We start from the raw sequence: 17,222 nt of genomic DNA on the forward strand, positions 1-17,222 counted from the left end.
GGCAAGAATGTTCTAGTGAGCTGGAGAAGGACCCAGAAAAGCTCCTACGGAACAAAGTAACTAAAACGGGCCTGTAGTCCGCACGCCTAGAGGAGATTGAAGAAAAGAATAAAAGATACAACTGACAATCCTTGTGCTATGGATAAGGAAAAGATACCAACTCAGTGTGAAAAACTGCTGCCGTACATTCATTCCTTAAGATTTTTTAACTGGTAGGCTTGTCCCTTAACACAACTGAGAAAAGAAAACTCTATTTCGAGTGTTCTCTTCGGTTATCAGCTGAGGCTTTCCTTGTCAGTTGAAATGGGCACGCTCAGGCTTCGGCTGAGTTCCATGATGTCGGAAGTTGGGACATGGGCCGCTTCTCCAAGAATCTTGATCTGAGACAGGAAAGCGAGCAAGAATTGAGTCGCTTGCTCTTGTTGGAAGCGCTCATATATCGATGTGAGACTGAGTAAAACAGAAATAAACAGAATTCAGAGATCGCCCAGATACATGATTTAATGGAGTTCATCACCAATCAAGAACTTACAGCGCAGATGTGTTTGTCCACATATCATTCAGCTTAAAGACGGCAGACACAATTACCGCCGCGTCGGCTTCAGTCGGCGGTTGAGTGGTTGAAAGTAAGAGGGTGATACATTCACGGATCAGGTCCTCCGCCCAGGGCTTGCTTCTGGGTGCTGCATCTGGAACAACGGCGTCACCAGTTGGGTCAGAAATCCACTCGATGGCGTTGAGGCGCTGAGTCGGAGTTGGATAACCGCGAATGAGCAATGGTATCCTATTGAGCATGCAAATACAACAATTGTGAGCTCCTGATTTGACCTCTGGTATATATTTTGGGTCAGCCTAAATGCACTCCAAAAAAATCCCAAAAGCACTCCAAAAGTGAGTGTATGGAGTGTGCACTCCAATGATTGTTGGAGTACAGACTAGAGTACTCCAAGTCAATTGGAGTGCAGAACCGGGGACTCAAGACTCTTTGGAGTGCACCACAAAGAACTCCAGTGGCCAGGAAATGTAATGAGTGCCCATGAGTCTCACTCCATCAGATTGGAGTGCATTCCCCCAGCACTCCATTCCTGATATTTCTCCTCCTCAAAAGGGGAGTGCAGTACTGTGCACTCCAGCCAGAGCTGGAGTGCCTACAACTTCAACTGGGCTATGTACAAACACACCCAACTTGATCCTCCTGATATCCATGACCGGTACAGACCGGCATTGAGTGGATTAACATCTCCTCTCAATGACCAGTCTGTACCGGACCGCCGGTCATTGAGGGAAATCACAGAAATCACACCTCTTGATGACCGGTCTGTGCCGGTCATCAAGGGGAGTAACATCTCCTCTCAATGACCGGTCTGTGCCGGTCACCAAGGGGACTTACACCTCTTGATGACCGGCGCGGACCGGTCACACCTCCCGATGACCGGCACAGACCGGTCATCGAGGGGACTCACACCTCAATAATTGGTCACACCGGTCATCGAGGCTAATAACACCTCCTCTTGATGATTGGTCTGACCGGTCATCGAGAGGACTCACACCTCTCGATGACCGGTCACCACTGGTCATTGAGAGGTGTGAGCCTGAGTCTCTATAGTGACAGCAGGACACAAGAAATGGGGGGGCAATAGTTGGATTTCTTGGGATAAAGAAATTACAACTATAAAAGAAAAAGAGAGAAAGAGAGAGAGAAACCAAGCAGGATAAGAAGGAAGAGAAGTACTAGGTTATTCTAGTGGGAATGCACGTCCACTGGCAATGCTACTCTTCAGAAGAGTGCTGCTAATCTGTGCAAGAAGTGCTACAGCTTCCTCTCAGGAGGGTATCTGGATTAGATAAGTCTTAATCCAGCCACAGTTTTTTAGACTTCTCTCTGGACAGTCAAGGTTCTTAAAGGGAAACCTGAGGGACAGCCCTGAACCTAGATTTTGAGGCAAAGGCCTGAGGATAAGAAGGGACAGCCCTGTAATCAAGATGGAGGCAAAGGCCTATAGATTTGGAGGGACAGCCCTGTGATCAAGGAGGAAGCAAAGCAAGAAGAAGAGGCAGATCAAGCAAGACACAGAGTTGTACCTCTGAGATAATCAAGGTTCAGTGAAAGAGGTTACTTACTGTCAATATCCTAGGCGCCTGTGACGGTAGGTATACTGGGAGTAGAGTAGGCTCTTTGGTGGTGATCCTGGGGTTATCTGGGTGGTGGTTCTGGTGTGCTGAAGTCTGTAGATCCGCTTCAGGCAAGGGGGATCCTGACTACGAAAATTTTCACAGTTTGCTTATGTAATTTACATATGTACATGTGGTTTGGCGCGCCTGGTAGCGCTGACACGTCACAACTGCGCAAGGGCGCCATAACTCAGTAACTCAGGGAAGGAGTATAGTTACAAGGAATTGATAAGTTGTAACTAGGGTTAAAATTGCATGAGGAAACAGAATATGAAGTCAAAACAAGGTTATCTCTTAAGATGAAAAAGATATAAAGTAATTTATATGTAACAAAGGTAGAACAGGCAGCTTTTAGGTCAGCTGTGATGACTCTAAGGCTGACATTCCCTACCACCAAAAGGGTTGGATTTCTGTAAGAAATTAAACCACAGGGTTAGACCTCTTCTCACTTCTGAATTTCCTGAGAAGGATAGCAGAGTCTGGGATGTCTTTCTCAAGGAGCCATTCATCATGATCAGCACTCATACCTTTGTATCTAGCTAAGTACATCATAACATCTCTGTTTTCCACTCTCAATCTCTTGTCTCTGAGAATCTTTTGTATGACTTTACTCTGAGGGGTCTTATCCATGGGGGGAATGACAACTTTGACTTTCTGTCTCAAAGGGAACTTGTCTGGATTGGGGTCTTTGTATGGTTTCACCAAGCTGACAGGAAATGTGGGATGTTTCCTGCTAAACTCTTCAGTCAGTATCACTTCTACAGCATTCTTCCCATGTAAAGCTTTTACAAGGAATGGTCCAGTGAAGGAGTCTCTCATCTTCTTAGGGCCAGACAGGTTGTTGAAGTTTGCTGTGGATATTAGGACTTTATCACCAACTTTTAAAGATGGTTCTTTGTGACTCTTGTCCCATCTCTCTTTGTTGTAAGATGTAGCTTCTGTTATGCATTGCTCAGCATGTTTTCTAGCTTTCTCAAAGATCTTTCCATAGGCAAGAGCAGTAGGATGAATGTCTACAGAGTCTTGCTTCAAGAAATTCCTGGGAAGGTTTGGGATCCAGCCTTTTTCCAGGATGGCAGGAGGTTTTCCAGTGGTTGAATGTATGCTGGTGCAATATGCTAGCTCAAGGATTGGTAGAAGTGAAACCCAATCATGAGTGTAACCATCATTGTCTTTGAATTCTAGACCATATGCACAAAACCTCCTGATCATATCTTCAAGTGTTTGGATCATCCTTTCAGCTAATCCATCAGTTTGAGGGTGGTAAGCAGTGGAGAAAGAGAGTTTTGTTCCTAACATACTATGTAAACCAGTCCAGAATTCAGATGTGAACTTAGGGTCTCTATCAGAGATGATGATTCTGGGGATGCCAGTCCTAGGCATTACTCTGTTCCAAAACAGAATGGCAGTGTCCATGGCAGAGTCATCCTTGAAGCAGGGTACAAATATAGGGGTCTTAGAGTATCTGTCCACTATTACCAGACAAGCATTGAAACTAGCAGCTCCTCCAGGGGACAAGGAAGTTACCCAATCCATGTTAATAACATCCCATGGTTTTGAAGGTTCCTCAATTTTCATGAGCAGTCCAAATCTTTTGCCTGTGGCTTTATTTGCTTTCTGGCATCTATCACAGGAAGAGCAGTATTCACTAGTGTCTTGTCTCCAGTTATCCCACCAAGCAGTATCAGCTACTTTTTCTAAAGTCCTATCTTCAGAAAGATGACCAGAGTAGACACTGTCATGGCATTCATGCAAGATGGTGTTGATACTTTCTTTGTCAGCTAGGACTAGGACAGAGTTGTGTTTCTCTCTGAAGTAGATGAGGCCATCAAATATAGAGAATCTTCCTTCATCATATAGCTTTCTCCAAGGATCTTGTAAGGAATTTTTTAGCTGGGCATCTTTAGCATCTTTCAACAAAAGTTCAGACAATATGGTAGTGTTCTTGTCCTGCTTGTAGCCTTCTCTCACTGAGTCAAAGAACTCATTCTTGAAAGTAGAGACATGTATGCCCATGATGGGGAATCTATCATCATCCTTGTCTTCTGGGTCATAAGCAGGGTTACTAGGATCATTTGGTAAAGCCCACCTGCTCAGTCCATCAGCATTCTTGTGAATATTCCCATCTCTGTGGATTATGGTCATATTGCCTCTGTATTCCTGAATAGCAATCTGCCACCTGAGCATATGTCTGTTGGGAGTCTTCATGTTCAGCAGTGATCTCAAAGCTGTGCAGTCTGTTACAACATGAAAGACACTGCCATCTAAGTAGTAATGGAGTTTTTCCAGGGCCCAAACCAGACATAAGCATTCAAGTTGACTAGCACCATATCTTGTTTCACTGTCCTTCAGTTGTCTGGATATGAAAACAATGGGTCCTTCTTTTCTCACTCCCTCAATGACTTGGACTTGATGTAAAGCAGCACCTAGACCAGTCATGCTAGCATCTACATATAGTGTGAAAGGATGGGCCCAGTCAGGAAACAGTAGCAATGGAGCTGTGGTCAGTTTCTCTTTTAACAAGTTGTAGGCTACTATTCTATGATGAGTCATCTCATATATGACATCAATCCTTGTCAGTTCAGTCAGAGGTTTTGCTATCTCTGCAAACTTCTCAATGTGTTGTCTGTAGTAACCAGCAAAACCAAGAAATGATTGCATTTCTTTCCTACTACTAGGCACAGGCTTTTGGAGGACAGCAGCTACTTTATTCTGGTCTATTCCTATGGCAATACCAGACACAAGATGGCCTAGAGCTTTGATCTGATCAAATCCAAAGTTACACTTCTTCAAGGAGATTTTCATGTTCATGTTAATGACAACTTTCAGGATCCTGTCTATCCTACTGAGGTGTTCCTCCCAGGTGTTTGACATAATGATGATATCATCAATGTAGATAATGACCCACTTCTCATCAATTTCCTTTCTGAATTCAATGTCCATCATTCTCTGGAAATGAGAGGGGGCATTTTTGATCCCAAAGGGCATTCTCAGGTACTCATAGATTCCTTTGTGCATGATAATCCTGAGTAGATGTCTGGAATCTTCTGCAATGACATTCTGGTGAAAACCTTTGAGTACATCCATGCTAGTCAGATATTTAGCTTTGGCCAGGTTGTTCAGAGTCTCACAGATCTTAGGAATGGGGTATCTGTCTGAAGCAGTGTAGGAATTCAAAGCTCTGAAGTCTCCTACCATTCTGGACTTTCCATTGTGCCAGGCAATGATTACAGGAGTAGTGATCTCAACTACTTCATTATGACCAACTTTCCTTAGAACATTCAGGTTTACTAGCTCTTCAATGTGTTGCTCAAGAGCTTCTCTGCTTTTGGGGCTGGCAGGATAAGGAGGTCTTCTGAGGAGAGGAGGATAGGGTCTCTCAGTTGTCAGCTTGATATGAACTTCATGACCTTTAATGGCACCAAGGGGCTGGTTGGTGTTGGAGAAGGCAAAGTTGTTATTGTAGAGGACTTCAAACAGCTTCTCTTTTTGCTCAATAGTCAACTTATCACTGAACTTGGCTTCACAGAGTTCTTCTATAATAAATTTCTGCAGTTGAGGATGGGACTTCTTTACAGCAGAAATTTCATTGGAAGGGCTCATTTTCTCCAGATGATGAGACTTAAAGCTGAATTTCTTCCTCTTGTTCTCATTCCCAATGGTAAAGAATCTCTCTTTGCTGTTTGTGATGTCAAAGCCATAAAGAGACATGTAATCATTTCCAAGGATAAGATAGTTAATTCTTGCATTTCTCATGACTACAAATTCTGCTAGAATTCTAATGGAACCTTTAGTGTGAGGAAAAATCAAAGCCATTTCTATTATGCCCATGGGCTGTAATCGGTCACTACAGCTGTGGAATTTAGCATGGTTAATTGGCATGAGCTTATTTTCCCATTCTGGTAATATAGAATCTAGCAATTTGTTGCTGATGATTGAGCAAGAGGCTCCACTATCAAGAAGACATGATTGTTCTCTGGATTCAATGAGGACAGTAGTAAGATTTGCTTTTCCAGTAAGATGAGCTTTTCCTCTATCAGGCTTACATTTCATCAGTCTAGCATCTTCTATGTGGGAAGACTGACAGGATTTGTCCCAGGTCTGAGGTTGATGAGTTTCAGCTTGAATTTCAGCAATGGAGAAATCTTGGTTTATTTCACACTCTACAGCATGTGCTCCAAAGTCAAAATCAACTAATGGATCATAATTGGCACCATTTCCATTGTCCATGGCAAGAATCATGTGATTGGTTCTATGATTCTCTTCTTCTTCATCTAGTTCTGATTCAGATTTATGTGGTTCACCTTGATCTTCTCCATTGTCACTCTTGGGATCATCATCATCATCCATTCCTACATTATTGATCCTGTTCTTCTTCTTAGGGCATTCTCTGGAGAAGTGGCCAGTTTGTTTACAGAAATGGCATATAAGTTTTTCTTTCTCAGGGGCAGAGACAGGATTCTTTTTGGTAGAGGAGTCAGTTGGCTTATCAGTTTTCTCAGGGGCAGGATTGCTTCTCCATTGGGATCTGTTTGGAGTGTTATAATTGTTTGTCACAGGCTTGTTCCTTTTCATGACTCTGTCTATAACCTCTTCAGCAATTATAACCATATCCTCAAAACTCATTTCAGTGGCATCTCTTTTGTATCTGCTTTTAATAGCATGCTCAAGGTTTGGAGGGCACTGCTTTAAGATTTTCTCACAAATAAGATACTGATTGAGTTCAGGTTGATAAGCTTTCAGTCTTTCTCTCTGATTACCAAACCATTTGTGGATTTTCCTCCCATCATAGGTGAAGTGATCATTCTCAAACTCTTGTTGCATTTTCCATTTCCAGTTCTCAGTGCCAAACTTATTTCTGATGGCATTCTTCCACCAAGCCCAAGATTTGTTTCCATATTCATCTCTAATGCCTAGGTACCAATTCCTTGCAGTGTCAGTTAACAAGATTGTTAATCTACTGATTATCATGTTATCCAGCATCAAGTAGTCTCTGACTAGGATATCAGTATTTTTAATCCAAAGCTCATGATTGTAAGGCAATTCTCCAGAGAATTTCTCCCAGTCTCCATTTTTGGGGATACTTTTCCACAGTTCTTTCCTCATTTCAAAGTCTATTGCTCCATGATCAATGTAGGGGAATTCCTCTTGGGTCTTAGCGTCAGGAGTATTGCTAGCAGGTTTAGGAAAGCTATCTCTTGGTGGTCTCTGGGGTTCAGGAGTAGGAACAGGAGGAGGTGGTCTGTGTTCATGTTGTTGCTCATGGTGGACATTCTGGAAGGGATTATTGTATAAGAGATGAGGGGGATGGTCTCTGTCATCTGGTATTAACACTGAATCCAGCTTTGAGCTCACAGTGTTTACTACAGAAGATATGTCACTGAATCTTCTCTTAGATTGTTCAAATCTGTTGTGCTCATTGGCATGAAGGTCATTGATCTGATTACCAATGGAAGTAAGATTGTTGCTCACTTTCTCTTCAAAATCTTTCAGATTTTGGCCAATTGTATCCATGTTAGAATGACATTGTGATTCATTTACCAGAATCAAATCTTGAACAGTCTCAAACTTATCATCTATGTGTTTCTTCAGTTGTTCTAACACATTGTTATTCACTGTGGACTTCTCTCTGGCACTTTCACCTATGTTGTTCAGGATTTGATCAAGCAAAAAGGGAATGAATTCATTTTTAAACAGATCAAGAATGGAATGATTCAGGACATCTTTAAAATTGCTGACACAAGATTCAAGAAGAGTACCAGGGATGGTTTCAACAGTACCAGATAATTCAGAGAGAAATTTAGAGAACAAGACTTGTAATTTTTCTTCTAGAAACAAAGGACCATTTCGAGACATTTCAGAGTTAAGATTATTTAGAAAAAATTCTCTATTTGAAGGATCAGAGAGGTTATCAATATCTAAACTGAGGCCTAGAGGTGAATCACTGCTTAAGGAACTTTTAGGCAAGGATTCATCTAATAGGGGCCTCTCCCTCTGGTTCTCCCGCGTCCATAGCCTCTCCTCACTCCTCTGGTGGCTCTCATCAAGTATTCTCCTATTTCCAGAACTCTCTGAGTGTCGTCCTGAGGGCGTCTCCAGTTCCTCCCTGATCCTCTCCAGTTGCTTTGAGGATGAGAGGGGTTGTGGCCTGCGAATTCTTGCGGCATTTGAGGATAATGGGGTGGATTGTAGCCGCCAGTTTGAAGATGCGGGCTGGGGCGGAATAATTGAACTACCTCCCGCGGTATAGAAGCTGGTGGCGGCCTCACTTGGAGCGTCTGCGGCGGTGGCGGCGGCGGCAAGGGAGTTCCTTGATAGTGTTGGCTCTCTAGGCGCGGCTGGGATTGAGGCTGCTGTTGAAACTGAGCCTGGTTGGAGGGGATAGGACCCTGGAACTCCTGCGCTATAGCTCGTAGCTGAGAGCCCGTGGGTTCTGGCGTTGGCGTCGCTAGAATGGGTTGCTGGCTGGCGTGCGGCACTAAAGCTAGCTGCGAATGAGGCCGGGATACTTGCGCCGTGGAGTTCTGCGGACCTAGGCCGTTGTTCCGGTTCATTAGAGAAACTTCCAGGTTGTGTAGCTCGTCTCTGGGTATCCATTCTTGACAGAGACGGATACCGTCTTTCCTCCCAACTAATTCTATTATCATTTCCTGCGTCATAGCTGCTTGGGAGAGGAGGCGCCTCATGGTTAACGTGTTCTGCGCCTCCCTGGCGCGGACAAATAGGTCGAACTGTTCGTTGAACATGCTGATGAGGCTGGAGAGCTCTTCCTCTTCCGGGATAAGGTCCATGGGACCGGAGGACTCCTCCCGTCGAGGGCTCTGAGTGTACGGAAGGAGGGCTAGATTGGGCGGCGCCGTGGATCTCATGCCCTCTGGGTTGATAGGCTGGGAGGGCGGTTGACTCGTCGGAGGAAGGTTCACCGTCAAGTCTATCTGTTCCCTGTCGATAGGCCGCGGAACCGGCGTGGATCTGCTCGACGCTAGGGCTATGGAAGTTTCCCTCGGCTGGTATAGGGCCGGAGGGATCCCGGTATCTGGGGGGAGCGGCTCCTCTTCCGGGAGCTTGAGGAAATCCTCCTGTAGAGGCGGCAAGGCTGCTTCTAGCCCTTCGAAGCCGTTCTTCGGCGGCTGGGCTAAGGCGGTACCGGTGGCGGAGCTCTTCGGAGAGGTCTCGGCCATTTCTAAGGTGAGGAGGCATGATGATTATATGTAAGAAAAGAGGGTAATTAAGCGGTAAAAAGGAGGATTAAGGGTTGTTTAAAGTTAAATACCTGAAGATCTGGATTTAGCGGAAATCCTTTTGCTTTTCCTAGTAGTAGAAGACGATTTTTTCTTGTTTTCTTTTGCGCTTGGCTTCGCAGAGGAATTAGAGGTCCACTCGGCTATGTTAACAGGAGCTACGGTCCTTTTTCGACGAGTTTTCGGCGCTTTTGCGGTAGCAATAGGAGTCCACGCGGTGCTACTAATCAAATTTCCGTTACAAGGATTTGCTACTATTTTGTCGTCGTAGTTTTCTTCGTCTGCGCTATTCTGCGCCGTCAAGAATTTTTTTACGGTCAACTGCGGTAATTGTAGATGAGAAGCAGGAGAATCTTTTGAGCGTACTCCGTTTTTCTCTATCTCCTCTTGATTCGAAGATATGGAGGGTTCTGGGGAGGATAAGTCCGACGAAGGGGTGAATAGCGGCACGGAGGAGTCGCAATTCTGCACTTTCACGAGTACACAGGACGTAAAAAAATTTTTTCAAGGGTTCAGTTAGGAAATTTATCAATATAAAAGCAATTTTAGATAATTTTGGGAGAATTTCAGCGTTAGTAGGATATGTAGAAAAATTTTTAAGTGGTTTTTTCGAATTTTAAGAGTTTTTTGTTTGATTTAGTCAGGATGATCAGTCCTTTGGCTTTATAGCAGTCTAGAATTATGAAAAGGTGAGTAATTTTCCCGATGAGGCCCCCAATTGTGAGCCTGAGTCTCTATAGTGACAGCAGGACACAAGAAATGGGGGGGCAATAGTTGGATTTCTTGGGATAAAGAAATTACAACTATAAAAGAAAAAGAGAGAAAGAGAGAGAGAAACCAAGCAGGATAAGAAGGAAGAGAAGTACTAGGTTATTCTAGTGGGAATGCACGTCCACTGGCAATGCTACTCTTCAGAAGAGTGCTGCTAATCTGTGCAAGAAGTGCTACAGCTTCCTCTCAGGAGGGTATCTGGATTAGATAAGTCTTAATCCAGCCACAGTTTTTTAGACTTCTCTCTGGACAGTCAAGGTTCTTAAAGGGAAACCTGAGGGACAGCCCTGAACCTAGATTTTGAGGCAAAGGCCTGAGGATAAGAAGGGACAGCCCTGTAATCAAGATGGAGGCAAAGGCCTATAGATTTGGAGGGACAGCCCTGTGATCAAGGAGGAAGCAAAGCAAGAAGAAGAGGCAGATCAAGCAAGACACAGAGTTGTACCTCTGAGATAATCAAGGTTCAGTGAAAGAGGTTACTTACTGTCAATATCCTAGGCGCCTGTGACGGTAGGTATACTGGGAGTAGAGTAGGCTCTTTGGTGGTGATCCTGGGGTTATCTGGGTGGTGGTTCTGGTGTGCTGAAGTCTGTAGATCCGCTTCAGGCAAGGGGGATCCTGACTACGAAAATTTTCACAGTTTGCTTATGTAATTTACATATGTACATGTGGTTTGGCGCGCCTGGTAGCGCTGACACGTCACAACTGCGCAAGGGCGCCATAACTCAGTAACTCAGGGAAGGAGTATAGTTACAAGGAATTGATAAGTTGTAACTAGGGTTAAAATTGCATGAGGAAACAGAATATGAAGTCAAAACAAGGTTATCTCTTAAGATGAAAAAGATATAAAGTAATTTATATGTAACAAAGGTAGAACAGGCAGCTTTTAGGTCAGCTGTGATGACTCTAAGGCTGACAAGAGGACTCACACCTCTCAATGATTGGTCAGACTGGTCATTGAGGGGACTCACACCTCTTGATGACCGGTCATCACCGGTCATCGAGGTGAGTCACATTTCTCGATGACCGGTCAGACCAGTCATCCAGGGTAATAACACCTCTTGATGACCGGTGTGTACCAGTCATCGAGGGGAGGTGCTACTCTCAATGACCGGTTGGTCTGACCGGTCATCAAGAGGAGGTGCTGCTCCCCCCGGTCACCGGCACAGACCGGTCATCGAAGGGACTCACACCTCTCGATGCTCCCGATGACTGGTCGGTCATCAAGAGGGCTCACACCGCTCACACCACTCAATGACCGGTCAGACCGGTCATCGAGGGTAATAACACTCGATGACCGGTGATGACCGGTCATTGAGGTGAGTCACATCTCTTGATGACCGGTCTGTGCCAGTCATCGAGGGGAGTAACATCTCCTCTCGATGACCGGTCAGACCAACCGGTCATCGAGAGTAGCACCTCCCCTTGATGACTGGTACACACCGGTCATCAAGAGGTGTTATTACCCTGGATGACTGGTCTAACCGGTCATCGAGAAATGTGACTCACCTCGATGACCGGTGATGACAGGTCATTGAGAGGTGTGAGTCCTCTCAATGACCGATCTGACCAATCATCGAGAGGTGTGAGTCCTCTCAATGACCGGTCTGTGCCGGTCATTGGGAGGTGTGACTGATGACTGGTCCGCGCCGGTCATTGAGAGGTGGGAGTCCCCTCGATGACCGGTAAAGACCGGTCATCAAGAGTAGCACCTCCCCTCAATGACTGGTACACACCAGTCATCGAGAGGTGTGACTGATGACCGGTCCGCGCCGGTCATCAAGAGGTATGAGTCCTCTGGATGACCGGTCGTGTGAGTCCCCTCAATGACCGGTCCAGACGGGTCATCAAGAGGTGTGATTGCTGTGGGCACTCCAAAAAAAAGGAGACTTGGAGTGCACCCCAATGCACTCCGTTTGGTATTTGCTAGCTGGAGTGCAAAGCCAAAATCCTTCACTGAAAAGGTGGAGTGCTTGGGCTTGCACTCCATTTTTTTTGGAGTGCATCTAGCTGCACTCCCCTATTTTGGTCAATTTTGGAGTACCCAGTTGTGTACTCCAAGAAACATGGAGTGCCCATCTGGGGACTCCATGTTTTGGGAGTACAAAATCAAGGCACTCCAACTTTTTTGGAGTGCTGGCCCCCCAAAGCCAAAAATGTGGAGTGCATGAAGTAAAAGTTTGGAGTGCATTTAGGCTGACCCTATATTTTCAGTCATATACTGGCACTTCTACGCACCATGACTGATACTTTTCAGCGCGGTCCGCATCTGATAGCTTGTTTAGCCATTCCTTGGCCCAGTCAAAGAAGCTTGCGGGTAACTTGCCATGGTGGCGTCCTGCGACTGTTTTGAATAGTGCGTAGTGAGTGTGTTGTAAGGCGGCCTTCAGGATATCCGCCATTATTGCCGGGGGTAGGTGATCAGTGGACTCTTGTCTGCAGAGATTGCTTAAGGCATCAAGCAGAGGTGTCTGGACTGAAGGAAGCGAGCACATTTGGCCAAGGTAGGAAAGCGCCGGGGGTATATAATTCTTTTGAAGTGCCCTGTCAAATGTACCCTTAGGCGGATAGGCTCTAACTTGGCTTCCATATGGGACCATGACGAGAGCTGCACGGCGATACCAATGTGTGGCATGAGGTCCCTATATGAGTAAATGCACAAATATTGATGAGTATGTTGCTCTGGAATGTTGGGGACCCATACAGGGAAGAAAGACATACCTCATTCCCCATGTAAGGTTTGTAGTCTTCCTTGGCGACCTCCAGATCCTCGAAGGGATCGTATTCCAGACTTTGATCACGATACAAGTGATAATTCTCGGCAATGACAGTACCGTCCAGTGCGTGAAGTGACTTCACAGTATCCTTCAACTCCAACGCTTTATCAAGTTGATGGATCTCATCCACACACTCATCATCACCCTCCTCATAGTAGACCCATCCCCACGCTTCCCTCTCCAGCAACGCCAAGAATATAACAAAAGGAAGCTCGTGCGTAAGCTCTTGGGCTGCCTGTACCTGCACCAAGTCTTCAGCCTTGAGGGCTTGGAGGGAGATGGAAGCTTGAGTATATTCATGTTTAAGGGGATAGTAAAGATGATCATCTTCGACATTGATGCCGCTAGCCAGATCCCGGTGCCAAATCTTAAGTGTTTTTCGGAGGAGTTCCTTCTTTGTGGCGAGTGTACTTGCTAGTGGTCGGGTAATACCAGGCTGAAGGGCCAGGTTGTAAGTCAGGACGCATCGGTAGCCAGATTTCACCGGCAGAACCTCGTGAGTCACATCTGAAAACCAGCACGCAAAGGACTGATTTGCGTCTGATGTCTTCAAAGTCTTGGATTGGCCATGGTGCCTCACAACAACTTCTCCGCCGGTGTGCGCTGACGGCAAACATATTACTAGAGTTCCAAACATGCCTGGGATTTTTTCGGTACTGTGTATTGCGATCAAAAAACAATCCACCATCAGTCAGTTACCCAAATTGGAAAAGGGGAGGAGACATGACTCTTACTCAGTGTGGGGCTTAAACATTGCCCCCTCCTCATAGATGAGCATCTTGTACAGCTCCGATTGAATGGGCACATCAATGCCGAGACTGGTCGCGACGCGCTTGTTAATGTCAAGTAAATACACCACGGGCGCATAATTTTCAAAGTTTGTCGTCGAACCGCCCAAGGCAATGATTTGACATCGACTCGCCGCAGCTACGGCAAAAAGCGGTCCCAGTGAGGCAAGACCGCCAATCACCATCTCCGGACGGGGTAAGGCTAGCCTTCCGCACAGCAGACCTCCTAGCCCCGTCGGGCAGGAGTTGCCATCGATGAGCCGGCAATCTCACCACCTTACGACGGTGCTGCAAAACTGTGCTGGCCCACTGTCCAAAACAAAATGCCCTGTATTCGTCCCGGCAAGAATACCACCCAGCCACGGGCATGGCATCACAGCACAGCCCCATCACGGGCATGGCATCACAGCACAGCCCCATCACGGGCATGGCTACCCGCCACGCATTTATGTACATAGATATGTAAATAAAAACAGTTGTTTGTACAGAAAAACTGTAATGTAACAATGTTGAATTAACCATAACAGACCATAACTCTGCATTCTGAATTCATTCATTCTCCGCGGCCTCTTCGTTGTTGGAAACACTCCCACCTGCCTCAAGCCAGGCAGCCAATCCTCCCTCTAACATCAGAATGAGGTGTTGGATGTGCTCTTCTCCCCTCGAGACATTGGCGACCTCCTTATTCCCGGGAAATTTGCCAGAATTGACAACAAATATGTGTACCAGCATCTTCATGTGCCACAGTGGCGTTGTTTTCCTAGGCTTCTTTCCGCTGAACACAAACCCGATCTGTGGCTGATGCTGCACACCCTCCTGCAATGGACATGGATGATGAGCGCTGGAATTTGAAGAAAATTTGATGTGGGTTGCGGATTAGCGTGTCAGCGATGATCCTTGTTTGCATTATCAAAGTGTCGCCAAGAGGCCAAACTGTTCAGCTCCACGGGTGGCAGGTGGTCAGTTTGCATAAAAGGAGCTTGGTTCTTTGGCCACAGGGGATTCTCTCTCCTCTCACCTTGATGTGGACATCATTCACCTACCGAGCTCGAAGTCATGGTGAAGATGGCAAAAATGCTGCTCTGCCTCCCGGCGAGCCTCTTGTACACATTTGTACACATGTATTTCCAAATTTCTGACCCCCCCTGTACATAGCTCTTGTATTTCTGTTTTCTTCCCTCGCCTCCAGCTTCCCTTTTGTGTACAATATTTTTTTTGTTGTATTGTGTTTTCCGGGTAGATTTTTTCCTGCCTTGGATGTGTGCGCAATAAAACAATGACTGTCTCTAACATTTCTCACAGTTGTTGGTGGCATTGCGCGTTGCACATCGCGCCCCACTACCAGGTCCACGAGCGAGCGGGCAATACCTGCCAGTTTCATCTTGCCGCGGACGGTTGCACGCGGTAGTTGTGGTGGGGTGCTGTACCTATGGCGTCCAATGTTTTGGCCGTGAGGTTTATGGGCCACTGTGTATTGGCCGTCTGTTCTGGCCACCCCGTTTGGTGGACAGGCTGCAAGCAGCCGACTAACGTCGGCTGCTTCCGTCTGGTGATGTGGGGTTTGGACGGCGGATTGGGCGAGGGAATGGGAGACGGCTTCATGAAGCCGTCGTGGGGCCTGGCACGGGGCCCGTGACTGGGCCGTATGTTGTTGCGGGGGAGGTCCTGTCGTGAGACGTAAGGATTGGCCCGTCCCCAGACGTTCTAGTGCACCCGGGGTGTAAGTTTGCCATGCCGGGTCGGAGAAGCGCAGCTGGTCTCCGTTGATTTCCCAAGTATTGCGGACAGAAACATCAACCAGTGTCTCGCTTCGGCAGCCAAAGGGGGCCTGGTGGGATTTGGCGATAAGTTGCTTGATTTGTTCTTCACACATAGGCATCGCGATGTTGCCCGCTCCTTCGACGTGGAGCCCAGCAGGTGGAGGGGTCGCAAGCGCCTCCCACGCAGCAAACGTCCCGGGAGTAGTGATGGATTCAAAAGCTTTCAGCAAATCTTCTCTCAAATTATTGGCATATTGGAGATCTGCTGCCGAGTTGGCGTCGGATGTTTCCGAGGTACTGGGCTTGGTATCCGAGTTTTCTAAGGGCTTCTCGCCAGGATTGCAGTCGTGCTTGTTTTTCATGATAGGAATTTGTTGAGGGGGAGTGGGACACTGGAATCCGACGGTTACATACCTGCACGCCTTAAGAAGATGAGCTGAGCGGGGGCGGCTGCAAAGGTCTTGGTGTGGTGTTGGCAATGATGCAGTGGGCGTGGGGTTGTCGAGGATATGGTGGGCGTGGCACCAGAGACGCCTACAGAGCCCTGGACAAAAGTTTGCAGGGCTTGAATATTTAAGGAGTATAAGATGCTGTATGGGCTTGGCAAATGGGAAACTGGTTGATACAGTCCCGTCGCAGATCAGCTATTGGGGTCTCCAATCTCAATTTCTTTTGGTCTCCAATCTCGGTGAGGATATGGCCCCGTTTGGCACCAATATAATCAGTGAAATAATCACAAGCGATATAATCTGTGACATGCTGATTATTACACCCAAAATAAAAATTAAATTAATATATTGCTAGCGTTTGTCAGTACATGCGGAATAATTATTATGTACACTTCACCCCGGTCTGACGCAGATTGTACACCTTTGGGATGACCATTCCAAAAAGTCATCCCTGCCAGGAACTTCTCCCTCTCGATGACCGCTCAACCGGTCGTCAAAAGCAAAAACAGGAAACTTGACCTCTTTAAACTGGTCTCTGGTGGATTTCACCCTTTTGATGACCGGTCAACCGGTCATCAAAAGGTTGAAGTCCTCTTGATCGATCTCGATGACCGGTCAACAAGATCAACCGGTCGATCTCTGTGACCGGTCAAACAAGCCATCAAGAGGCTTTGGGATGGCCTGTTCAAACGGTCATCCAGAGGAACCCAACCTCTCGATGACCGGTTGACTGGTCATCAAGAAGGAATATACAACACCTGGATGACTTGTGTGACCCGTCATCTATTAAAAGGTGTATGTATCCTCCTTCTCAATGGCCGGTTGACTGGTCATCGAGATCATCGAGAGGTGGTGTACACATTGAGCACCGGTCAATCCTCTCCATGACCGGTGGAGAGGGTGTATGATATGTATGTGTGTGCCGGGTCTGAGCTGCCGATATACAGCAATAGCAAAAAAGCTTGCTGGTGGGCGAGGCTGAAAATCCGACAGACAAAATTTTTTGCTTCAGCCCCGCCCCCTGTATTCTTCCAAATCTTCTCAACTTCCAGCCCCTTTGCCCTCAACCATATCCCATATCCCCTTCCACCTCCGCCATCGGAAATGCCCCCCGACTGATTTCCCCCCACCGGACCCAACCACTGCCCAGCCGCCCCCAGCCGCCAGCCAGGAACCGATCCAGCAGCCGCCCAAAAACATTTTTCACTGGTCAGTTGCCCCCCCCCCCCCCATTTTTCCTGACCCATTCACTTGTTGCAATAGA

At 46.6% G+C, this 17,222-nt stretch overlaps 1 protein-coding gene across 1 annotated transcript; it reads right to left on the minus strand.

The window, feature by feature from the left end:
* Positions 1-275: 275 nt before the first annotated feature.
* PtA15_3A462 (uncharacterized protein) lies at positions 276-15,871 on the minus strand (the record flags this gene model as incomplete). The annotated part of the gene is made up of 6 exons (XM_053167433.1): positions 276-450; positions 533-784; positions 12,423-12,826; positions 12,906-13,617; positions 13,696-13,793; positions 15,548-15,871. The coding sequence occupies 6 exons, from the start codon at positions 15,869-15,871 to the stop codon at positions 276-278; spliced, it is 1,965 nt and encodes a 654-aa protein (XP_053018650.1).
* Positions 15,872-17,222: the final 1,351 nt, after the last annotated feature.

The sequence above is a fragment of the Puccinia triticina genome, chromosome 3A (genome assembly GCF_026914185.1).
Source record: "Puccinia triticina chromosome 3A, complete sequence".
Taxonomy (NCBI): Eukaryota; Fungi; Basidiomycota; class Pucciniomycetes; order Pucciniales; family Pucciniaceae; genus Puccinia; species Puccinia triticina.